General features: G+C 47.4%; 1 protein-coding gene across 2 annotated transcripts in view; it reads left to right on the top strand.

Moving 5' to 3' along the window:
* The window catches only part of GRID1 (glutamate ionotropic receptor delta type subunit 1), a 665,624-nt gene extending 640,839 nt beyond the window's left edge, over positions 1–24,785 (top strand). Inside the window, exons 14-17 of one of the 2 annotated variants that reach the window (XM_070470959.1) lie at positions 6,111–6,277; positions 10,589–10,829; positions 11,079–11,169; positions 22,009–22,097. In XM_070470959.1, the coding sequence (XP_070327060.1) occupies positions 6,111–6,277; positions 10,589–10,829; positions 11,079–11,168 (498 nt within the window). In that variant the 3' untranslated portion in view covers position 11,169; positions 22,009–22,097. Of the gene's footprint in view, positions 1–6,110; positions 6,278–10,588; positions 10,830–11,078; positions 11,170–22,008 lie in introns of both variants that reach the window. The other variant, XM_020915026.2, reaches the window with a different exon arrangement.
* Positions 24,786–25,638: the final 853 nt, after the last annotated feature.

Below are 25,638 nucleotides of genomic sequence, written 5' to 3'. Positions count from 1 at the left end.
AACAAAAAGTGGAGTTGGTATTCGTATCCATACGGTTGGAGTCCAGAACTCAGGCTGGTTCTTCTTCACCATGGGCAGTTGTTTCTCCTAGCAGGGTATGTTCTTTTAAAACAGCATAGTAATGGTAACATAATATTCCGTCATCTAACACATCATTTACCTAGCTGATTCTCAATTGTTGAGCATTTAAATTGTTTCCAATTCTTGCTAGTTTAAACAGTGCCCTGAGAATCTTTGTACAAACATCTTTTCTGAAACTAATTCCTTAAGAGTGAATCCCTAAGGGTGGATTTACTACATATGCACATTTTAAAAACATTTGATTCTCCCTACCACATTGCCGTTCCAGAAATATGCCAGCCACATTCCTACCAGCAGACTGTAAAATTGTCCTTTTCTCCATAGATAGTCTAGATTTTACTGTTGTATCTTGTGATTTGGCCTAGTGCATAATAATGGATCACTGTAGCCAGGATTCAGGCCACCTGTGGCGATGTATTGTCATTTTGTGACCATGACCATAGAAGCTAAACTTTGGGATGCCAAGCTAAAATTTGGGATGCCAGGCTCTGCTTTGTGAGGGTAAAGGGTGGGTAATGTGTCACTGGATGGTTAATACCCATGAGTCTGCATCAGGTTTCCAAGCTGTCCCTCATACCGTAACATCCCCATCCACGACGGCACAGGCTCCTGTGTCCTGCCTCACAGGTGTCAGCCATTCCACGAATCACCTCTAAAGCTGGAGGAAGACAGTTATTGGGGCCAAAGAAACCTATGCTCTGCTCTCTGCCATGCTCGGATGTGTAAATGGAGGACTAGGGAAACTGCTATGGTGCCTGGTCCTCTGAGCACTTCCCAGGGGAATGCTACTGGTGATAGAACCCACGGAAATGGCAATGACAGTCTTTCTCCTGGTTGTACTACTCACTATCTAGATTTATTTGGGACAAGTCATTTTATTTTTCTGAGTCTCAGTTTCCTCATCTGTAAAATGGGGTTCATGTTCAGCCCCTCAGAATTATACCATGGAAAAGGAATCAGGTTTATGACAACCCAGCATCCAGCAGGTACTTCATACCTACCCTGGACCTGGCAATGCAGATGCCTGATTTCCTTTAGCACTTCTTTTTTGAGAGCATTTGTGTTTGATGTTTGTAGCACCTGCATTCTTGTTTGGGGGGGTAATGTGTTTGCTTATCCCTTTCCAAATGCAGTTAGGATGGAGTAGAAGAGTGTTATGAAGTTCTTGCCTCCAAGGCTGTTGTGTTGGAAAGTTTGTGCCCCAAGTGAGTTCTGGGAAGGGCTGAATCAGTGGTGCAATGAAGGGTGATGCAGTCTCATTTTATTACCAGTGTGCAGCCATGGAGATGAGTCATCCAATATCCCAGCTCACTTGTGGCTCTGTATATGGTGCCTAACCTTCCTCCAGCAAAATAGGCTGATTGTGTTCCCCCAAATGTCGGGAGGATGCTCTAAGCACTGGAGTGAGAGAGCCCCATGGTCTGTGTCCCCTTTCATTTGTAGTAGTGCACCAGTGTGTGGGTGGAGGAAGTGGACTTCAGGGATGGTCTTGGATTCTGTTTGCTAAGATGCTTCCCGAGAGACAAACGAGGGGTGGTCTCTGTTCCTGCTGCTGTCCTAGCATCCTGGGAATGAATGCCCAGATGCCCTTGACTTTCTCCAATGTCAAAGCTGTTCTCTCCTCTTTTCCCCAGAGTCCTCACATCTGTTCTTGTATGTGTGAACCAAATGTATTTTCTTTTTCTTGTAGGGAAAGAAAAGAGTGAAATGAAGCCAGATGTTTAGATGCAGGCCAGGAATATAAGGGAGACTTTCCCAGGTGTTTGGGTCGTGTCAGGGGGCCGGTGACCTGAGAACCTGGAGGGCTCTGGCAGACCTTTGTGTTCTGTTGACAGACAAAGGTGCCTCTGGGAGCACACAGGACAATGGAGATAGAATCTGGTACCCATGTACTGTGTGATAGCATGGACTGTGTAACAAGATTAAAGAAAATATTTTCATCAACTTGTCTTAAGAATCATCACTAATCCCACTCCATTAGGTAACGTTCCTGTCCATCTTTTGGCATATTACCTTTCACATGCATACAAAACAGTAAGGCAGTGATTAGAAATGAGGAATACACTTAATATTTTAAATAGGCCAGCCAGAGGTCATTTAACTCATTAAAGATATGACATCTGGTATTTGTTTCTGTTTAGTTTTAATGCAAAATACAAATCTGTGGTGCCACTTTCATCTTTCCCAAGCTTTATGAAACGAACATCAATGATCTGTTTGTAAAGAGCTCACTGCCTGTTGAGCAAACTCCAGGTGATAGTGAAGGACAGGGAAGTCCGGTGTTCTGCCGTCCATAGGGTCACAAAGAGTTGGACATGACTTAGCAACTGAAAAACAACATTGCCTATTACTCCTAATCTCAGATAACATTCCTGTTAACTCCTCACAGCCCCCTGGGAAGTAGGGGAAGGACAGGGCCTGGAAACACAAGACAGGATGAGTTCGTATGAACAGGAAGTGGCAAAAGAGCCACCCTGTGGAAGTATTGTTCCGTGTAACCAAGGGACTCCCAGGGTCCTGCGGGAAGGTGTCTGGTTCACCCTTCTTTTTCTCTCTGAGGAACAGCCAATGGCACACAGTTGGGAAGAGACTCGATTCCTGCTAATACTCTGTCTCCCCAAGAGACGGGAGGGAAATCCTCAACAGAAAGAAGTTAACATAAATAGGAAACGGCAAATGTCCCGCAGTATGAGAGGTCTCTGGCGTGCGGTTGAGGAGAAGGAGGATGCAGGGTGAAGGGGAGTGGTAGACATGCCTTCACAGTGGTAGTGGAGGTGAGATAAGGGGTTGAGCTGCTGAGGAGGGAGCTGAACCCTGAGTAGAACGGCAGAGATGCTCAGACTTAAGAAAAGCAGAAGATGAGCCTGTGATAGGAGGGGAGAGAAAACGAAGAAACTCTTGGATCTCTCAGAGGCAGATTTTTGATATATTTGACAAACCCCACATATGGAGAAACTAGAAATTTTGGATAAGCAGCACGGAGTAAAAAGATGGATACATAATTACTAAGGGCCACCTGGAAAACTGGTTCTGATCCTAAAGGAAGAGTCTTAGGGAGCTTATGGGGCATTCATTCTGCATGGAGCAAGAAGAGGGTCTATATACAGGGGATATAGCCGTGATGGATGGCATGTTTTGGGCTTCTTATAGCTGGTGTTCAAAGTGATCCTGAGAATATGGTCCTACCTAAGAAGCCTTCTGTCTCATACAGGGGCTGTGACACACCAGGAAGATTGGGGAGCTGTCGGCAAGGTCCGGGAAGTTGTCCTGGAAACTGATGGACTTGGGAAGCTCAGGGAAGGTTTTGATGGTGCATTTTACAACAGCATGAGACTGAGGCTAGGAAAGGAGGACCCAGGAACCTCTGGGATGCTGAGGAAGGGATGTTGGAGAATAAGAATATAAGGATAGAGCCCCATTACAACTGTAGCATCTGAGTTGGCCCACATATAAGATGTGGCACCTAAGCCTTTCCGGTCCTCCCTGTTCTGGTGTCATCCTATAGATTAGGAACTAGCCACATGCTTCTTGAAGAAAAGGTATATGGTAATAAATGCAGGCCCTATTTACAAACAGGGAGAGTGAGTGTTTGTGGTCATTCAGAAACTCAAGAAGGAGGGCCTCTATTTTCTTGCCCTGACTACCTTCCCAGTTAGCAGGGATTTGTAGCTGAGACATTGTCAGCATCCCTCCCATATGTTTTCTGCATTCTCAGCTTAGGCAGCAGGACTATAGATGCAGCTTCCTTCAGGCATCTGTGCTTACCTGTCTCTTAGCCCAAACTGAAACCACAGATGCACATGGCTTGACGGATCCAAGTGGCCCATTAAAATGGCCATAACAGGCTTTTGTCATAGTCAGTTTCCACTCGAGCTGGGCCAGCTTATTTCTTTCTCCTTCTTGGGACATCACTTGAAACACAGAATCGAACTTGATTTTAATTCTTCCTTCAGCATGACATACCCTTTTGAAATCATGCAAATAACAATGTCTGATTGTCATGCTGAATTGTGAACATGGGTTATGAAATGCTCCGGAGTTGGATGGAAGCCAAATATTAGGTCATAAGTCAACATTTTGTTGAGAAACTCGGTTACTAAGTGGTGGAAAATGTATATCTTTTCATGAGAAAACGTGTTTGCCAGCAGGAAAAAATTTCAAAGACTGTTATCTTTCCATGTGGAGGGAGAGAGATGAGTGTAATTTTGCAACCTGGGTGAACACCCTTTAGGGACTCCTGAAATCGACTTAGCCAAGGAAAGGGGCTCTGAGGTAATATTTGGATTGTTCCCTGAGGTGAACATCAATGGGTGGCGTGTGTCATTTCTTACAAGGTCATCAGGCACAATTGTGTGAATGGCTATTCCTGGCAAGGGGAGACCACCACACTCTTTCCACAAATCCTTCAGATGGGAAATTCCTGAGGAGAAAATAACCCATCATCCCTGGTGGCTAAACTGGTAAAGAACCCGCTTACCAGTGCAGGAGATTTAAGAGATGTGGGTTCAATCCCTGGGTCAGGAAGACCCCTTGGAGAAGGAAATGGCAGTCCACTCCAGTATTCTTGCCTGGAGAATTCCATGGACAGAGGAGCTTGATGGGCTACAGCCTGTGAGGTCACAGAGAGTCAGACATGACTGAGCATACATGCCCGTGGTCCATGGGCACTTAGGGTCCCCAAAAAAGCAAAATTTTGACAGACTTCATCTAAGCAGCTGTGGCATTCTCTGGAAAATCTCAGTGGACATGAAGACTCAATTGAACAAAAGCAGGAAAGTGGAATAATACCCCTGACAGTGTCATGAGGCTTGTAGCTTCCCAGCTTGACTTGCGATGTTTCAGCCCCATCGCCACCCCAGACTGGGATCTTCTAGCATCTAGTGTGAGCTAGAGTAGGAAAGAGGAAGGCACAGGGTGTCTATATGTCCACTAGAGAATTAAAATCAGGCTCCTTCCTTCACTAAGAACCTGATGCTCTATTTTAAACTGGCCAAGTGACAATGTCTAGCTTGTCTTTTCTTCCAAAAAGCAAGCAGCTCACATTCCTTATGAGTGCCTAAACTCCAGGCCAAGTCAGGATTATGGCTCAGGAAGTGGCGCTAGTGGTGAAGAACCAACCTGCCAGTTGAGGAGACGTAAGAGACAAGGGTTCGAGCCCTAGGTCAGGAAGATCCCCTGGAGAAGGGCCTGGCAACCCACTCAGTATGGATAGAGGAACCTGGCAGGTTACAGTCCATAGGGTCACAAAGAGTTGACATGACTGAAGCGACTTAGCACACTTGCATAGAATTTAAAGTCTGCTATGGATGGGTGTGATGGAAACGGACTTGAGCTCTGGCCGAAGGCAAGCTCCTGATGGAATAATCTGCCATTGTTGTGTGGATGTAGAGGTGCTGACACCAGAAATCTGTTCTTGTGTGTGAATGTGAACCTACGTGTGTGTGTGTATGTGTGTACACTCTTGTGGCACCATAACAATCAGGACCCTATCCTTAATGGAGTCTTCCCCAGGCAGAGCAAGTCTGTGACTTAAATACCAAGCTGCAGCTACTCAGGGATAGCGATCGTAGGGCTGCCTCCATTGTTCACCTAAAGCAGGGTTCAGTCAAGTTCTAAGTGGAAATTAAATGAATGCTATTGTGCAGCCCTCTAAATCGCTGATCAAGAAATTTCGGTTCCCTGGGGTCAGACTTTCTGCAGTCCCCAAGGTGAGCTTGCTAATCTGAGATTCAGGTACATGCCACTGCAACCAGGAGGCTAGCTTAGAGCCCAAATGTAGCTCACCTTACCCACCTCTTTCTGTGAGATGCAGAGACAGCATCACATCCTTCTATGTCTAATCACAGTGAGTGGCATCAACCAGGGGTGGACTCTGCAGATCCAAAAATAGGAGAGTTTGCTGTGCCAGCTGATTGGGCAGGAGGACCATTTAGGAGGGTCCCCAAACCCCACCATTGAGATTTCTCGCTGCTCAAAACGAATACGGGAGGCCGGGTCTGCCTAACCTCAAAGTGATTTTGGTCTTTCAGGCAAAGAAGGGGAACTATGCCTTTCTGTGGGATGTGGCCGTGGTGGAGTACGCAGCCCTGACAGATGATGACTGCTCCGTGACCGTCATTGCCAACAGTGTGAGCAGCAAGGGCTATGGGATCGCCCTGCAGCATGGCAGCCCCTACAGGGATCTCTTCTCGCAGAGGTAGGAATGGTTAGTGAGGAGATGCCAACAGCACCTGTGCTGGGGTGAGGTTTAACCTTCGTTCAGGGCATGAGAGCCAACACAAACTTGTTGATTCATCACATTTTCTTCAACACTGACTGTGCACCAAGACATGCTCCTCCCCACACCACATCCCCAAATCATCCTGAGCCAGGTCCTGGAATAAAAAGAGGAAGTATATGTTGCTTTCTGATGAAACTGCTTAGTCTTAGAGGGAGCTGTGATGTGAGCGGGCGATGCTGGAACAGGGCAGTCAGTGAGACAGAGAGGATATTCTGGCGGTGGATAAGGGCATCTGATCAGAACCAGAAGACCAGGGAGGACTTCCCGGAGGAGGTGGCACCTGAGACCTGAAGGTTGAATAGGAGTTAGCTAGAGATAGCTAGTAATTAAAAATTAAATAAAAGATTAATTGGATCTGGCAAAGTCCCAATGATAACTTCTTAAGATATATGTTAAGTGGGACATATCAGTGTAGAGATGTGAACAAAAGTGGGGCCAGAGAAGCAAATTGACTCCATATTCATCTGCACATGGGCTGAGGTAGCAGGTACTACCTGCCGTGGCAGGAGAGGGACGTGGCCCTCAATTGTCTGCCTCCTCCCCATCCTTTCCAGATCAGCTTCCTGGTAATTAACACTAGCAAAATGGTGGGTGTACTGGAGGAAGGTGGGGGAACAACATTGTATACAGGAGTGTTCTGGACTAAGCAAAGACCCGTAGACCTCATCCACCAGCAATGAATATGCATATCTAGTTTGCACTGGCCTCTTTACTTTCTCTTAAATTTTTCTGGTGCAAGTCCATCCCTTGAGCTTAATCTTCACTGGGTTCTTGGGTGTGATCAAGTTTCCAAGTGCTCGGTCTGGACACCTGGCCAGCCTCCTTGAAGAAGATAGTCTCTCATTATCCATTTCTCACTCCCCCATAGGAACTTTCCTTAGTCTTTGACCAGGTTACCTGGCCCCACCGAGAGGGTGGAGGCGAAGAGCATGGTTGAGCTTGGTGGCCTTTTCCAAGGAGCCAGCCTGCTAACAGGGGCTCTTGTCCTCAGGGATGTCTAAGCCCACCACTCACATATGTATGTGGGATGACATCCTGGCCAGTGAAGGAGCAGAACAAGAGCTCTGCCTTGATCTACCCAAATCCAGACTGTGGTTAAAGCATCCAGGTGAAAAGGCCAGCAAGACACTGAGGTTTAGAGACATCCCCCAGTTGCCCGATGAACACATGCTTTCCAGAATTGGAGGAGCATCCACTTGGAGGGGCCAGAGTTGCTAAAGATCACTCATTTTACATCCTGAAGCTCAGAGAGGTAACATGTGCTGAGGGCGGCACAGGCGGCTGCTGGCAAAGTTGAGAGGAGAAAGCAGGTTCTCTAAGCCCCAGTGCGTGCCCTTGTTGCTTTCAGATCTCTGAGCCTTACTACCTCCTCCCACCTCCTAGATGTTGACTGGGATCTTCTGACCATGAGCAGCAGAGCCTGAACCCCATCAGGGAAATGCTGAGGAGGAGGGCCTGAATTTCAGTGGCTTGTTTGCAAAACTGGGAAAAGGGGTAGAACTAACTAAATCCAATGAGGCTTTTGGGTTTTCTCTAGAACTTAATCAAGTGTATATCCTCTGCCTCCCTTTGCTCCCTGGGGCAGAGAAGCATGACATATGAGAGAAGGAGGAGTAGTGATATATCAATTGCTTGGATTAAAGGCACAAAGAAAGGATGGCTTTCCTCCAAGATGCATAAGACAGTGGTGTTCTTGAGGTTTACCCTATTTGGTTTTCTGAGAGGGGGTGGTCAGAGGATTCCCCAGGCCATCTACCCGTGATCACCTCTCTGAAGCAGATGGTAAGGGGACTTGTGGGACCAGCACCACTAAGACAGCTAATGTGCCTCAAGATAGTGCCCACAGAAGTGCAGGGTCCCCACTACAGAAGGCTAACAGTCCCCATGCACTCAAACTGCTCAGAGATCCCTTGAAAGTCTACTGTAGTGAACACTGACACAACGGAGAGCAGAAAGCTTGGTTCTCGACTAGATCGTTCAGTGGATGTGAACAACAGTGGCTAGTCCAGTTCCTGTGATATTTTAGCAGAAAGTGATTAATTACTCCCTGCTTTCATCAGAAGGCCATGTGCTCCGTGACTGTAAGTAAATGTCCCCAGTGGACCATGCTGGCCCCCTGAAGCATTGTCCTTCCTGGGCTGGAAACATCCTCCACTTCCCTCACCTGGGAAGATGGGTTTGTACTTGGGGAAAACACTCAGGACTTCAGGTTTCCAACTTACTGCTGCCAGTGGTTCTTTAAGAGGCCCCATTATCCGCCCCTCTGCGGGTCATGCCTGAGAGGAGGAAGATGGCAGGTTCAGAAAGCAACGAACACTCCATGCCATTGACAGAAAAAGGGTCCTGTGGAAATAGCAGATCCTGGCCTTCTCTGGAATTTCTGTAGCCCTTCTTTCCCTGAGTCCCGAGAACTAAGATATTTTCTTGAATACCATTGTGTGTTCCCTTGCTTTGGTAGAGGACTGGGTCTTTAGGCTACAGTGTGTGTGTGTGTGTGTGTGTGTGTGTGTGTGTGTGTGTGTGTGTGTGTGTGACAGGTTGAATGCTGTAGCCCTTTTGTGGACCATGGCGTGCAGAGCAGGCATTCAGCAAATGTTTAGCAACTTAATAGCCATTTATAGAACACCTACTGTGTAGCAGGCTCCATGGCTATTGACTACAGGAAAGCACCTGCAATTATATCTGTCTGGAAAATAGGACTGGCTTCAGGAAGTGGCTGTTATCGCTCTGGTTTACTCACAGGCAGGAGTAGAGATTATTATGGTGTGCATTAGTTTAGCCTTGTTCCAGGAGTCATTCTGTGCCCGTGGTTTGTTTTATCTTTCCTTATTGCTTACATATTTAAATTTTCCTTTGAACCTGCTTGTTTGTTTTTCTTTTATTCTTTGTTTTCCTATACATTGCCTTACATTCTTCCTGGAATAATACTGGGCATAAAAATGCATACAGTTATAAAGAGCAGGAAGAAGGGAAGCATCAGCAGAGTGAAACTGCCTGCCTAACGTCTCAGTTAGTGAGTGTAGGAGCAGGAAACCAGCCCCACGGCCCCTCTCTGGTCAGTCTCACATGCCCTAGGCCGGAACTGACTCTTGGAGAGGAGAGCACGCTGACTGCATTTAGCAGCCTGGTGTTCTGGAAAGAGCATGGCCCCCTGAGCCAGTGTGACCCAGCTCTGAACAGCAGCTGTACCCCTTGCTAATTGCAACTGGGGGCAAGTTATCTAGATTCTGAGCCTCAGGTCTCCCATCGTAAACCTAGAAACTAATTTGCAGGCTGTTGTGAGGATTAAAACAATATAAAATGATCGGTCCCTACTATGTTCTCAATAAAAGACAGCTCATGTCAATATTGGATGGATAGGGCTGCGGGTCAATATGGCACCAGATTTCACTTTTATGTGCCTTCATTTGCTTCTCTGTAATAATGGGAACATGGAAGTAGCCTTCTCAAAGGGTTGACATGAGAATTAAACAGTTTGTCAAGCACTTAGGAGATTTCCTGGCACACAGGTATGCTAAACTCATGTGAGCTATTTGATGCTTACCTGTTGGCTCCTTGATGAGGTCTCTCCACAGCCCCTAGTCCAGGCCATCCTCCCATTGCACCCTTTCTTCACAACTCTTCTTTCATTTTGTTGTATTGATCTCAGCTTCTTTCTCTACATTGATTCATCTAATTGTTTCAGTGTCCAAGTATGTGTGTCTAGACTGGGCTCTCAGCAGCGATGAATGTTGTAATTGGCACAAATCAGATGCTCCTCAAATCAAATGAGTGAATAAATGAATGGTTTGTTGAATTCTAGTAGGAGAGACTTAGGATGTAGTTAATTGACGTTTGAAAGAGAGCCTTTTAGTAGGTCCGTAGTCTGAGTGTTTGCATCATCCATTTCTGTAATTTCCGTATTTTATCCTCAGAGTTTGCCCCAGGATCCCACATGAAGGATCCTTACATGGTTTGCTATTGGACTCCGTCCATGGGCAGTGGGACAGGGTGGGAGAGGACCTGAGAGCTCTGAGGAGGAGAATGACAAAATCTGATAAGTGCTTTGAGAAAGGTGCTTTGACAGCAGAGTAGAGAATGAATTGGAAAGTAAAAAGCTGAGACAGAGAGCCACTCTGATGGTTCACCGTTGTCTCTGGAGGCACTGGCATGGTGGGGAAGAGACCAGGGCCCTGCAGTTGTGTGGGTGAGGCCAGTGCTGTGGCTCACATGGGATGTATCTTGCAGGATCCTGGAGCTTCAGGACACTGGAGACCTGGATGTGCTCAAGCAGAAGTGGTGGCCGCACACAGGCCGCTGCGACCTCACCAGCCATGCCAGCGCCCAGGCGGACGGCAAGTCCCTCAAGCTACACAGCTTCGCTGGAGTCTTCTGCATCTTGGCCATCGGCCTCCTGCTCGCCTGCCTGGTGGCTGCCCTGGAGTTGTGGTGGAACAGCAACCGGTGCCACCAGGAGACCCCCAAAGAGGTCCGTGCCCTGGGCCCTGCTTCTCCTTTCTGCAGCCTAGAGGCGGGAAAGGCCCCCTGGGTGACTTGGCGGGTGGTTCTCTTCCAGATAAACCACTTGTCTGCACATAGCAGTGTTTTATACTGGGGAATGGTGACATTGTTTTATTTTGTACTGAAAGCCACAGAACAAATGAAGGGGGAGTTTTCATGCTTGAACAAAATGCCAAGGCACCAGGCATGGCCACTAAAGTCATGTGTCTATCTATAGAGCGGGTACAGCATGAGCAGCGCCAGAGAGCCCTTCCCCACCCTGCCCCGCCCATGTGCCTCCACCCTGACCTGGAGAGACCAGCTGTAGGGTAAGAGAGGAACTGCATTCCTTCCTGGTTCTCCTTGTTCACCCAGGGCCACGAGCCCTGCTCTCCCAGCATGTTGAAGGGGGATCAGCTCCCGTCCCCTCATCATCCCTTCTTCTTCTCTTCCTCCTTGCAAGGCCCAGCCTTGCCTCTGTCCCTCCAGGGACACCCAGCACAGGGACCACTGTGGCTTTGTTCTGATTCCAGCTTCTGGGCACATTTCCTTCCCTGTGTGTGCCAGCCACAGCTGATTCTGCCCTCCACACTTCCTTCTTTTTGGGTTTTGCTGGTTTTCAAGCTCAATATTTTTGGGGTACGGGGTGGCGGGGGTGGGGAGGGTGGAGTATAAAGTCTTCATGAAGTTCTTTTGGAACCAGTGCCCCTAAGGGAGAGTGGCAAGGTGCAGCATTTGGTAATGATGCTCTCCTGGCTGAAACTATACACAGGCACTGTAGCACAAGCCCAGGCACTCCAGTGTAGCACTGTCATTACCTGATACATGCATCTCAGCTACTTATTGAATCACAGCTTTGCTTACAAATGATGTTGACACAAGCAGGTGTAGATTTCAAACAAGGAGCAATGCAGTAACCAGCATCATGTTCAAAGAGGCAGCATCACTATGGACACCATCTCTGCAGCCTACAGAGGCTGACTGATCATGGCCTCATACATCAGTCTGTAACAGAGTCCCTGGCATGGCTGGGAGGGAGGGCAGACCCACCATTCATACCAGGCAGTGAGCTCTTTGCCATCATACTTAGATTTTGCTGGAAAGAGCTTGCTGTTTGATTCAGCATGTCTGAAATGTTCTGAGGACATCCATCTTTCTCTCACATCACCTGTACACCTCCATGTAAGGAATGCAAGGCTAGAATTTCCCACAGACTCAGGGCTCTCCTATCACCCCTGGACCATAAGAGAAGGAAGGAAAATATTTGAGGAAAGCCCACTGAAAGGAACAGTTAATGATTCTATCCTGAGCTTCTTTTGCTACTGGAAAATTTTCAGTGAAGTTTATAGCAAATGTCCCTTTGGTTAGGGGAGGAGCACAGGTTTTCCAGTTGGTTGAATAATGCACTGTCACAGAGGCACCATGCTAGGATGTTGCAGGCAGTGTGGAGCCCAGGAGACACAGGCCCAGTCCTCCAGAATGTCCCTTGTGAGGCAGGTACTGTGAGAGGCATTTCTGTCTGCTTCCAGGCATGTCTCTTCACATCCCCTGGTTCAGTATCTAGTGCCAGGTGCAGCCTGGACGACCCAGATGAATTGTCAATCAAAGAGAGAGGTGATGGGGTGGGGGCAGATGGGGGATTACTGGAGAGACATAGGAGGCAGAGGCAAAAAGAGATGAAGACCAGGGAAAGCGTGAGATGAGCTAGCTGAGAGGAGCAGCTCCTTTCTTGTCTGAAAAGCGTCCCATCTTCCTGTTTGGCTTCTACACAAGCCCAGGATCTCAGACCCAAGAGGATGCAGTGCTTAGAAAATGTGAAACTTTCTGCCCAGGGCTGCTAGCCTGCCCCAGATAAGAAAGAGAGTCAATGTAGACGCAGGTTGAATAAAACACAGCTGCCTTTCCTCCAGCCCATTTGGGTGTTACATGGTAAAAGGAGGGAATATTCCAGTTTTCCCCTGTTATTATGAGTGTTTTCAAATGAAATTCCTGCCTTCCTCTCTCCTTCTTCCTTTAGTAGGTATGCCTATAAGGTTACAGTCTCTGTCCTGAGGGGGCTTACCTCCATGTGGGCAGATGTGGCAGAGGTCAGCCAAGTGGTTTCCATTGTCCATTAATCAGGGCCATCCTGGAATGAACTACAGGTTCCATCCAGGGCTCAGGGGCACCTAGCCCAGATGGGATATGGTAGGGTTACAGAGGGTAGTGATGCTGGTTAGTGAAGAGTTCCTGGGACTTGGGGTTGTTAGAATTGAATGATAAAGGATCGGTATGATCCTCAAGCTGAAGAGGAGATGTTGCCTTTGGGGCAGGGTGACCAGCAGGGGGTAGACAGAGTCATCACACCTCCCGGAGCTCTGGGGCATCAGTGAGGAAATTAAAGTAGAGCAGGCTAGAGTGCAAAGCAGAGACTTGCTCTAAAGGACCAGACGCCAGGCCAAAGGCTTTACGGCTCGTCACAGGGAGCAGGAACCAGGGAAGGGGTTGAGACAACAGAGTTTAGAGGCATATATTTAAAACCTTTGACAAATAATGATGGTATTTAATCCAGAACTACTTTGTGTTACTGGTTGCCTGTATTTTATGGAGCAGCATTTGCAATTAGGTGAGAGTGTCTGCTTGAGCTTAGAATGCTTCATTTTGGGCCATTGGCCGTATTTCTTAAAAGCCAGAAACCTGTCTTTGGGTGGAGTCCTAGTCGTATTTAACAGCTTATGCCGCGACGTCTTCAGAGTTTAGACACCTACTTGGGGAAGAGTAGTAATGTACGTTCAGCCTCTTAATATTCATGTGGATTTGAGGTCATATTTTTTCTAAGGAATCAGACGATTATGTAGTTATCCAGTGCAGGTGAGTGCACCCTGCTCCGCAGATGCAGTAAAGAGCCACCCTGTAGATTTATGGGGGAAGTGGAGCCATTTCTCTGAGAATAAAATATTCATGAAATAAAGATGAGAACTGCACAAATAAGAGATGACATGAGAAGTGGGGGAATGAATCGTCTGTCACTGGGCTGGGAGCTTGGAATTCTTGTTGCTTCTTGCTGTGTCTGCTCTCCCCCAGGCCCTGCTTCCACTGCAGACAGGGCCTGACAGGCGGGGCAGGGGGCAGGCAATAGGGGTGGAGCAGCAGCCAGGCTCCTCTATTCTGGCCAGTGGGCTAGCTTTTATCTGCAAACTCCCAAATGTGCTCCTGCTCTCCGGGGAAGATTTGTTGCTGGAGACATTCCCCTCGAAAGAACACCTTTCCCCACCTCCATCCTCTAATGCTTCTTCAACTGCATATAGAGACTTCCTCTCCTGCATCTTTGCCCTCTTCCTTTATGCCAACCTCACAGTGTTGCTCTGAGGTTCAATGAGGGATGATGTATGAATTTCCTTAATCAGCATCTGACCCATGGGAATGTGTTTGGTGAATGGTGCCCAAGTGGTTGCTCCCTCTCAAGAACCCAGTGATAGGCAGAAGGGGCTGTGGGGAAGAGGAGTCATATCTTAGGGTAGCTTCTCTATGCCAGGAAAAGTACATGTTATCTTTTACTTTTTATTGGATTAAAACATGAAATACTTATTTCAGAGTTTCTGTGGGTCAGGAACCCAAGTGTAGTTTAGCTGGGTCTTCTGTCTCAAGGTCTCTCACTTGATGTAATCAAGTTGTTGAGCAGGGCTGGGGTCTCATCTGAAGGCTCTACTGGGGACAGATCTACTTCCAAGCTCACTCACATAGTTGTGGACAGGATTCAGTTCCTTGTGGGCCATTGGGCTGAAGGCTTCATGTCCTCGCTGGATGTTGGCCAGAGGTCATCATCAACATGTTCGCACATGGGCCTCTCCATAGGGTGGCTCATGACCTGGCAGCTGGTCTGTTCATTGTCACTATCATAGTCATCACTGCCATCACTGTTGTTGCTTCTCAGACGGGGATAGGTTAAGAAGCCTTCCCAAACCAGACTTAGGGTCTGCCTCTGTGGCATTATTAGAAATATGGACTCCCAGGTCCCACTCCATGGATTCAGAGCTGAACCTGGGTCTTTTTCTTTCCCCCAAGGCCCCCACATGATTCTCAGGTTCCTATGTTATCTTCTTCACTCTTGTGGTGCTCTTCCATAACATTTGAGGAAGGCGTCCATGTCCCTGGAGAAATAGGACTCAGAAGTAGTAGGGGCAGAACTGGAATGGGAATTATGTGTCTGCCACTGGGCCTGGCATTGGGAGTGTGCAGGAGCAGGGGTTCCTACCTAGCTTTTCCAGATGGTTTGGGGATGAAGGGTGTAACTGAGAACTCTTCCTAAGTTAGGATCCTGGCTCCTAGCTAGGTATTTACATCCTCTGAACCCTAGAGGGATTAGGTTTAGTCCCAATCCAGAGGGGTTCAGAGCTTCTGACTGTTGAGCCTGGCCCAATGGCTACACTGCTGCTCTCAGATCTCTTGGCATGAGGGTAAGAAAGTGAGTATGTGTGCCTTTTAGTGAGAGGGCACTGACCACTTATCCTCACCAGTATGTATATCAGAACCAACTCACATGTCACTCCCCTCTGTCAAACCTCCCCTTGCCCATCTCCACGGGCCTCCTTACCTCCCTGTGTATACGCTCACGTTGGGTGTGATTCCAAATTATAGCTGGTGGTTTACCTGCCTGTCTCTGCTTTAAGTCTGTTGGAACTTCTCCACCTCTGCATTCCCATCACTTTGCTCAGTCTCTGGAACAGTGAGACCTCTCATTAAGGGGTCATGAATATAAAATATCAAGCACTTTCTATGTGCCAGGGGCCAAGATGGATGCTTCACCAGGAACATTAGCTCCTCTGGTAGTAGGAGCTCCAAAGTGTTTACCGAATGAGTGAACCAGTCTGGGCTCCTATAAAGAAAACGTTATTAATGTTAAATTGTTGTGGAGTCATTGCACCTGGATCAGTGGCTTTCAGTTCTGGCTGCACATCAGAGGTGATCCATCCTGGAGCTTTTTAGAAATACAGATACTTGGGCTCCATTCTCCAAAGGGTTGTATTAGGCAGTTGAGGACAACTGTAATTTCTAGAAGCTCCCCATGTGCTTCTGATAGCCTGCCAAGGAGGAAAACTACTGGTCTACACTGTCAGGCCAAGGGGAAGTTGAGTGGAAAACAGCTCAAGTTTTGGAACCAGATACACATGGGCTATCATCCGGGTGCTCCATTTATCATAGAATTGTGTATCCTCCACCATGTGTACCTGCTGCTACTACATATGATGGGAGGTGTCTATTGACTCCCTCCTTTCACGGTCCTCCTCTACAAAATCAGCAATTAAGATCACCAGAATTCTTTCCCACAACATTCTGAAACAGGGGTCCCCAACCTCTGGGATCTAATGCCTGATGTTCTGAGGTGGAGCTAATGTAATAATAATAATAGAAATAAAGTACACAATAAATGTAATGAGCTTGAATCATCCTGAAATGCTCTCCTGCAGATCCATGGAAAAATTGTCTTTCATGAAACCAGGCCCTGGTGCCAAAAAAGTTAGGGACTGCCCATCATACCCTGCAGCCACTTCACTGACTTAAAGTCCAGTTTCTTTGCTTTTACCCAATCACTACTCTCAGACTTCCAGCCAGTCCTTTGGGCTTGAGCAAGTCTTTGGAGCAATACTTAAGAAGATCACGTTGATGATGTTTCTCCCAGTCAGTTGAGTCTTATTTACCACCTGGTTGGTCTGCGGTAACAGGAGATCACCTCCTACAACCATCCTTGTCAGATGGGAAGTCCCTAATCCCATTTTGTTCCTGCCTAACTTAAAGTAGGAGCCGTTGGACTCCAAACAAAGTCGGTTCTAATGAGTCCCACGTGTAACCTGCTGTTACATAGATGATAGTTTAGTTAATTACCGTTTTCCAGTACAATGTTTTATTTCCACATTGGTGAACAGCGGCTCAATTACAGAACTTTATCTCTCTTCAAGACAATGCCTGGGCGGGGGGTCTCCAGTAACCTCTATTGGTGCATGTGCTATCATGTTTAATTCCAACACAGAGCTGGAATTCAGCAGGATTCATGAATAAATGCCATCAGTGAATTTTATGTCCTATTCAGGGCTGTTTGACTAGGTCAGTTACCTACAGTAAATTAATGAATGCAGCAGCAAGCTTCTGAGTCTCTTTCCACAGCTGTCATTACCTGGTTGAACACCGAAACCTTGAGATAATGAGGATGTAAACTGATGTAGTGCACATAAAAAAGTCCATTATTTGAATTTGCATAACATAATAGAATGCCCCATTTTGTGTAAAATATAGATAATTATTCAAATCACTCCTGCCTCTTTCCTTGAGCAGGCAGATTATGTCTGCCTCCTATTTCCTTGGCCAGTAGGGCACCAGAAATGACTTCATGTGGGCTCAGTCTGGTCCAAGAAGACAGTGTTTTCCAAGTTTCCAAAGAAGGTGGTTTTCTCCAGTTCTCCGCACTTCCCCTCTGGCCTCCTACACAGATGCCTAATGGAACATGTTGGGAGACTCAGAAATGGGCCACATGTGTTTTCCAGGGAAGTATTTGCCTTGTGTGTGTGTGTTAGTCTCTCAGTCGTGTCTGACCCTTTGGTGGACTGTAGCCCACCAGACTCCTCTGTCCATGGGGTTCTCCTGACAAGGACACTGGAACTGGTTGCCAGTTCCTTCTCCAGCGGATCTTCCCTACCCAGGGCTCGCATCCGGGTCTCGCACATTGCAGGCAGATTCTTTACTGTCTGAGTCACCAGGGGAGCCTACTCATTTTCCTGTCCAGTTAAACATCCAATGTAGGAAGCTCAAGATGGCACCCTCTTCTTCCAGGCATGACTTTGTGTTGAGTCTACCAACAGTAATGGGCTTCCTAGGGGGTGCAGCGGTAGGGAATCTTCCTGCCAATGCAGGAGACACAGGAGACTCAGGTTCCATCCCTGGGTCAGAAAGATCCCCTGGAGTAGGAAATGGCAACCCACTCCAGTATTCTTGCTTGGGGAATCTCAAGGAGGGAGGAGCCTGGTGGGCTATAGTCCCTGGGGTTGCAAAGAGTCAGTCATAACTGAGTGACTAAGCACGCACTACCAGCAGTAATAGACTTTGAATAGAATGAGGTCCCACTTGTGTGGAGGGAATGGATTTCTTGACTGCCATTTGGAGTAGGAAGGTCAGCTTGGAAAGTGTTCAATTGGAGTGGACGTTTTCTCTGTGTCTTAATGTGGAGGGGTTATACGCTAATGAATAACCTTCAGTGGAAATGAGACCCACTGCACAGCTTTGCAGCCTCCTTGAAACTGCTTCATTTGTCCTTAATTGGAGGCAGGAAAAAATATGGATTTAAAAATACTACTTATTCAAGTGCTTTCTTTCCAAAATCCTGACTCTAGGGTAATTGGATTGTCTCCACATCCACACTGTGGTCTAGATCAGGGGTCCCAGCCTCCAGGATCTAATGCCAGGTGATCTGAGGTGAAGTTGATGTAATAATAATAGAAATAATGTGCACAGTAAATATAATGCGCTTGAATCATTCCAAAATCATCCCCCATGCCCTGGTCCAGGGAAAAATTGTCTTCCACAAAACCAGTTCCTGGTGCTAAAAAGGTTGGGGACTGCTGGTCTAGATGCTTTGCTATTACCTGGCCAACCCCTCAGAGCTGTGATTATTATGCCAGATTAGTGCCTGTGCCCTGTATCTTTTATAACACTACCCACCAAACCTCCTCTCCCTCGTCCTTTACTGCTGAAAGATTTCATCTCAGAGACCTCGTTTGTTCACAAATGTTTCTTGGAAGATGTTAGTTGGTTTGTCTTCCTCCAAAGCTCTCCTTTTCTCCTTGGCAATAGGTAAGAGGGCTCCCCTGTTCTCAACTCTCTGTCTCCCTCTGGCTTTCTTTGGCAGGAAGTTATCCCTTCTCTACCTGTAGACCCCAACAACATGAGGAACATCTCCTGAACACTTGTCTTGGCTGAGTGTTCCATTGACTGTGAAAAGACGGGCCAAGCTTTCTTCTCTAAGAGAGAAAGGGAGCTTACCTTGTAGCTCAGTCAGTAAAGAATCTGCCTGCAATGCAGGATAGCTGGGTTTGATTCCTGGGTCGGGAAGATTCCCTAAAGTAGGAAATGGCAACCCACTCCAGTATTCTTACCTGGAGAATCCCATGGACAGAGGAGCCTGTCGGCTACAGTCCATGGGGTTGCAAGAGTTGGACACGACTTAGTGACTAAACCGCCACCACCTCTTGTCTAAGGCCAGATTCCAGAGTGAATACAACTGGGACCAAGACATTTACCTCCTACTCAAATTAGTCTACTTTTAAACTACTTATTTCCATCCTCAAAAGGATTCTTAAAGCCCTGAAAAGAGAATAGAAAGGAAGAAAAGGCAAGATTATGCAACTAACTACTTCTTCCAATGATCCCAGGACCACTTATTTGGTCTTCAATTTCCTTCGTCAGCTAAAGGCTCTGCCAGCCAAGGCACTCGGCTTGTTCATTCTTCTAGCTTTGCTGGCTGCAGGGAGAAGGGAAGTTTGTGTTATTAAACTTCAGAAATGTCTGAAATTCTCCTTCAATTTCTCCAGCTTCCAGGCTTTCTGGTACCTGTCTTGTGTCCTTCATTTATTTTGAAGTGAAAATAGCCTGTAGATACAAATATTTACCAACACAGCTGTGGCACTGGCTGATACACATGAAAACGCTGCATCAGGAGTTTATCAGGAGCTCAGAGCAGCCATGAGATGGCTGGAGAAGCTGCCCGGTGATGGACAGAAGTCCAGGCTTGTCTTGAGAGCTGGGAGGCAAGATCCAGAAGGGTGATCATGGAGTGGAAAGTTTCTTGAACTGTTGCTGTCATGGACAATCAGACATCTTCTGTCTCTTTATCTCTTTGTTCAGAACTCAGAGTCAGTTCTCTTGTCCTGCCTTTTGGCTACAGGTAGACAGGGAACTGCCACAGTGTTATCCAGTGGGGGAAGAGCAGTTCCCAAAAGTGAAATAAAACAAAATAAAACAAGGTCTTCTTGGGAAGGGAGAATTGATGCTTGATGGCAGTCAAACAGCCAGTGTCTAACATAACAACTTGCTGTTGTTCAGTCGCCAGGTCATGTCCAACTCTTTGCAACTCCATGGACTGCAGCATGCCAGGTTTCCTGTCCTTGACTGTCTCCCAGAGTTTGCTCAAATATTCAAAAATGGAAACAAAGCATATAAACAACACAGGGAAAAGACCAAGATAGCACAGAGCTGGATTAACCATGCTATAACTTAATTAAGAAGAGAACTTGGATTTGGTTTGTTAACATTTTACTAACTGTTGAAGGAGTCCATGAAAGACATTGTATATACCATATTTAGTCTAAGTAAAGCCCTAGTACCTTCCCCCAATCTCACCCATTTGCCACCCAGGCGTATCCTATACTTGGAGCTGGTCTGCCAGCATCAGTAAGCTGAGCTCTGATATGCGGGGCTTCAATTCACTGGAATCTTGGCTCTGCCGATGGAACCATGTCAATGATTTCTGATGTAAATTCTATCTACGGTACGATCTCACCATAGTACCTTCACCCTCACACCAGTTGGCTTTCTTTATCTTCTGTTTTTTTCATGGTCTGGCATGAGTTCCTCATTGTTGTTTGGGTGTTGTCAGATTTCTTGTTCTGGGGAAGATAGCAGATGTCCCACCAGAAGCCAAGCCCTGTGTGCTGGTCATGATCTCAACAAGGTGGCAGAGAGAGCAGTGACCCTGCCTTCTCCAGGCCAGGGGACATTGGGAGCACAGAGTGGATGGCAAAAGCAGCTTCCTTGTCTGAAGAAACCTGGGATGAGACTTCATGGGGGTTAGCCCCACGGGCCCTCCTCTGAGAGGGGAGCTCCTGCCAGTTATTCGGGATTGCCTCTTCCTGGGGAACCAGCCTTAGAGGAGCCCAGAGACTCACTGAAATGGCCCTTGGATTTGTGTGGCTCCTTCTTTCTTCATTTGAAATCACATTCAGGACTTTTACCTTTTGTAGTTATTTCTAACAAGCCTAAGGGTCAGCAGGGTATACGGTCTTCTCTCTGCTATATGAAGATTGACATTAAACAGCCTGTGATGTTCTGTTTTGGAGCAAAGCTTTGACATGGTACTTCTCTTGGAGTTTGACACCAGGGATGCATAGGTGGAGGGATTAACCTTGCCTGACACATAGGCCCTAATGCTGCCTGAAAATAGGACTGTGGTTTCTAATACCTCATTGAGGGGTTGGTATGACTCTTCCACAGACATCTGGTTTTGTACCCCAAGTCACTGGGGAGAAACTGAGGAAGTAGATTATATAGTCTTTGTCTTTAAGGAGCTTTCAAGTGGTTTGGCCTCTTTGACTTATTCTGACATTGAAGACAAAATATCAGTGATATTCTGTTTCTTAAGCCAATAAATAATTGAACAAACAAAATATTTTTCTTGATACCATCCCCCTTATGGCGAAAGAGTTAGGTGTGCAATTCACTACATGGAGAATCAGCTATGAGGGTCACCCATCTCGGCAGCCTCAAACCTTCACAATATCAGGAATGACAGCTGATCCCGGGGAAGTCCCTTTCCTCACCATCCCATGCCCCATCCTCATCCAGGCCCCCAGCCACATGAGCCTCCAGACAGGGCCAGGCCCTCTTCCCAGCATCTCTGAAGATTTCGTGTACTCCAGGCTTCCCATGCTGCCTCTGCTGCTCTGGGAGGCCATTGACCTTCCTGAACCCAAGCCTCCTTTTGTGTACAGTGGGGATGATCACACCAGGTCTTTTGAGCATTGTAAACACTAAATTGCAAATCCATGGGGCATATCAGGGGCTCAAGGACCACACCTTTTTATTTCCATGGGACTCCTTTCTTCCATTGCTTCTGCCAGTTGTTCAAAGCATCTTCTCTCAAGGGTTGCCTCTGGGTGTGATTGGTCCTGAGCAGAGTGCATTTGGGGGGCAAATGCTGCAAAGCCCTTCTTGCTGGGCCCTTGCTACCTGGGAGCAGTGTCCTAGACTACGGTATCCCAGGTAAGGAGGGCTGGCCATGCAGTTGGGGGAAGGTGGGAGGAATGGGGGCCTACTTTACCCCACTGCCCAGGAAGCTGCGGTCTCCAGCCTCCCAAAGTTTGTAGAAAACCAGCTGGGGCTCCCGTTAGGGCTTGGCCTGACCCTCCTCCTGTGCTCTCCCTTAGGACAAAGAAGTGAATCTGGAGCAGGTCCATCGGCGCATGAACAGTCTAATGGATGAAGACATTGCTCACAAGCAGATTTCCCCAGCATCCATTGAGCTCTCGGCCCTGGAGATGGGGGGCCTGGCTCCCAGCCAGGCCTTGGAGCCCACACGAGAGTACCAGAACACGCAGCTCTCGGTCAGCACCTTCCTGCCGGAGCAAAGCAGCCACGGCACCAGCCGGACACTCTCATCAGGGCCCAGCAGCAACCTGCCTCTGCCACTGAGCAGCTCGGCCACCATGCCCTCCATGCAGTGCAAACACAGGTCGCCCAACGGGGGGCTGTTCCGCCAGAGCCCCGTGAAGACCCCCATCCCCATGTCCTTCCAGCCCGTGCCTGGAGGCGTCCTTCCGGAGGCCTTGGACACCTCCCATGGCACCTCCATCTGACCGCGCCGCCTGCCCTCCTGCCCGCCCATCCACCCACCCGACCAGCAGAGCTTTTTAATACCAGAAAACAACACAAACCATACACACGCGCGCGCGCACACACACACACAGAGACTCTTTCATTTTTCTTGTATATACGTGTAAATAATGACAGAATGGAGTGGGGTAAAAGTGTATTTTGAATATTCCCAATTTTCGAAGTCAGTAAAAAAAAAAAAAACAAAACCTGTATGAATGACTTTGTAAATTTTGTTCTATATGAATAAAATGGCAAATTACTTGTGATCATTCTGAAGTGCCAAAGAAGCCCCCAGTTCCTGGGCCTTTCTGAGGGCGAGGGCAGGAGGGGTGATCAGAAAAGGACGCCCCCTGCTGGTGGAGAGGGGAAGGTGAACAGCCAGTCCCTTTAGCGGAGCCTGGGGTGCTGCCTCCTTCCCTGTCTCATGGTTCCTGCCATGTTCCTCTGCCCCTGGCCCTTTTCCCCTTGTCCTTTCCGGGAGATAAACGGTGAGCCTCGAGCCAGCGTTAGCCTGACCCCTGGGGTGATCAACTGTGCCAGTCAGCCTGGGACCGAGGACGCCCCCGGGACCGGAGCGGTCCTGTTGGTCACCCCACTTCACGTCACAGTGTGCTGTGGGCCCAAGAGAAGCACCCAGGCCGATACCACCGACTCTGAGGACTTGGAGGCCGAGATGCTCTAGGGTTATCCTGTTGGCCTTGTTCTGTGTGTGTGTGTGTTTGTTTGTTTTTTTTAATTTATTTTTTTTATTAGTTGGAGGCTAATTACCTTTTTTTTTTTTTTTTTAACTTTCTTTTCTTAATAAGAAGCATCCACAAGTGATGGAATCTGGGAGAAAGAGGGTGGGTCCCACCATGGCCTCAGGGAGGCTGAGCAGAGGCGGGCTTGGCTTTTCCCATGGGGATCAGAAGATGTGAGGTCTGGTGTGTGGACCAGGTGAGGTGGAGGGTGCGAGAAGCCAGGTAGGGGAAGCATATTCACTTGGGTGTGGGCCTGTGTTTTCAGGTAAAAGGATCCTGTTGGAGGAGTGGAGAGAGGTACCGCAGGTGAGCAGACTAGTGCTCTAGATGATGGGAGTGCCCAGGATAGATCAAAAGAACCATGTTCGTGCAGGTAAGAGGAAGCCTTGGCTCTTAGAGAAAGAACAGTGTAACTTGTGTGATGTGGAGATAAGTAATTCCCAACCCCCAGAGAGGTAGCTCCAAAAGCAAAAGGATGTCTCTGGGTCTTAAACCCTGCAGACAGTCTGCCAGGCAGGGCTGAAACCCAGCATGAGACTTCATGTCCTGCTTCGCCACCTGCTCCAGATCAGAAGTTCTCGGGCTGTGATCCAGCCCATGGCAGGGGCTCTCCTGGCTGAGGGCATCGTTTAGTCTCTGAGCTCCCCAGCTCTATCCCTGACCTGATAAACCTGCTAGGAAACGCTGTTTGTTCAGGGTACAACAACCTGATAGCCCTGCCTCCCTCCATTGCCCTTTCTGGGGCAATTAAACTATAGATTCCAAGAGAGGAAATGACTCTAGAGGCAATCATTCAAGTACTCTAAGCTGTGTGTAACTCTATGTAACTTTAGCTCTTTTTCTTCTGAAGACAAAGGTGATTCTGCTTTCATAACCTGCCATGGTGCTGAACACACCCCACATCTGGCACCAAGAAGGCGGGGCTCCCTCCCCCAGCAGTAAAGGGGGGCATGGCTGAGAGCTGGGGTCTGTGGTCCTGGAGAAATACAAAGTCCTATTGATTGCTTCTCCTATGGCCCTGTGGAGTTACAACAGAGATGTATTTGTGAAGATGATAACTAGCCTGGGATTGATTTCTTTCCCAAAGTCCCGCGTGACATGATTGAGCAGCAAGGAATGACTGCGTCACAGAGTCAGCTAAAAGCACCCTGGGGAGGAGAGTGTTTATAATTATGTTATTCATCTCTGGATGCTGCGAATGGCCTGATACTTGTGCCACCGAGATGATCCATTGACATTCTTCTAATCAGAGTGCGTAGAGTTTGGAGCCGGGTACGTGCACGCTGGGAAGCTTAGGTGGGCTACGGTAATCCTGAGAGAGAGCAGATTCATTTTCTTTCCATCAGCACTTTGAGGGGGCCTTCCTGGATGGTCAATTTTTTCATATATATTTCTCTATTTTCTTAATCAAATTCTGGTCTCACTGCCTTATCTCACACTGAAGTCTGTTTTTATTTTCCCTGAAATGACCTGTCTTCTGGAGTATACCATGGGTGTCTTCTTGGGCAGTTTGCTTTGAATGGGTGTCAGGGAGAGGAGAGTGCTGGGGTGTGTGTGTGTGTGTGTGTGTGTGTGTGTGTGTGTGTGTGTGTATGAAAGAATAAGAACAAGTGGATCTTTAAAGGAAAGGTATTTTGCTTATAAAAAAAAATATGAACAACTCATGGTATTATTCCTTGCCATGTTTATGTAATTTTTTAAAAAATTTCCTATCCTTGGCATGAGGGGAAATGACTGATACTCAAGCAAGTTCTCTAGAAAAATATTCCTCCCAACTCAGATCTCTGTGTCGGCTCAGAATGTATCTTTTTTTTTTTTTTTTCCTTCATGCTTTGCTCTTTGGATTTATAACTCTGTTTAGACTATTCCATACATTTTAGGTATATTTTGTGCCTTCAGACACTGCAAATAATAATCAGCATTTGGATTAAAGTTGTTTAATAATAAAACTTGACTTTGCTCCCTACCCTCTTCTTCTCTGGGGTGAAGAAATGCTATCTGTGTGTTCCTGGGCACCAGCTATATTCTGTTCCCTTGATGTGGACTGCTGTGAGAGAAATTTCTCAGGGAAAGTGTGTCTCAGATATACCTGGGAGTGGAGGCATGCCCCCTCACCCAGTGTGTATGCAGAGCATGCCTATATCAACTGGGGAGCAACATGAGGGACAGCCCGAGGAGTAATTCTAATGTTTGGTTAGCTTAACAGTTTCCTGCTATATCTGACTTCTTCGCAAACTCCTACGAGAGAACTGGGACACATTACATAGGGAAGTGTTCCCATGGCCTTGTGGAATGAGCATCCTTTTATTTATTTATTTTTTCATTTATTTTTATTAGTTGGAGGCTAATTACTTTACAATATTGTAGTGGTTTTTGCCATATATTGACATGAACCAGCCATGGATTTACATGTGTTCCCCGTCCTGAACCCCCCTCCCAACT

The sequence above is a fragment of the Odocoileus virginianus genome, chromosome 7, assembly GCF_023699985.2.
Source record: "Odocoileus virginianus isolate 20LAN1187 ecotype Illinois chromosome 7, Ovbor_1.2, whole genome shotgun sequence".
In the NCBI taxonomy this organism is placed as follows: Eukaryota; Metazoa; Chordata; class Mammalia; order Artiodactyla; family Cervidae; genus Odocoileus; species Odocoileus virginianus.
This window is presented reverse-complemented; position numbering and strand designations above follow the sequence as displayed.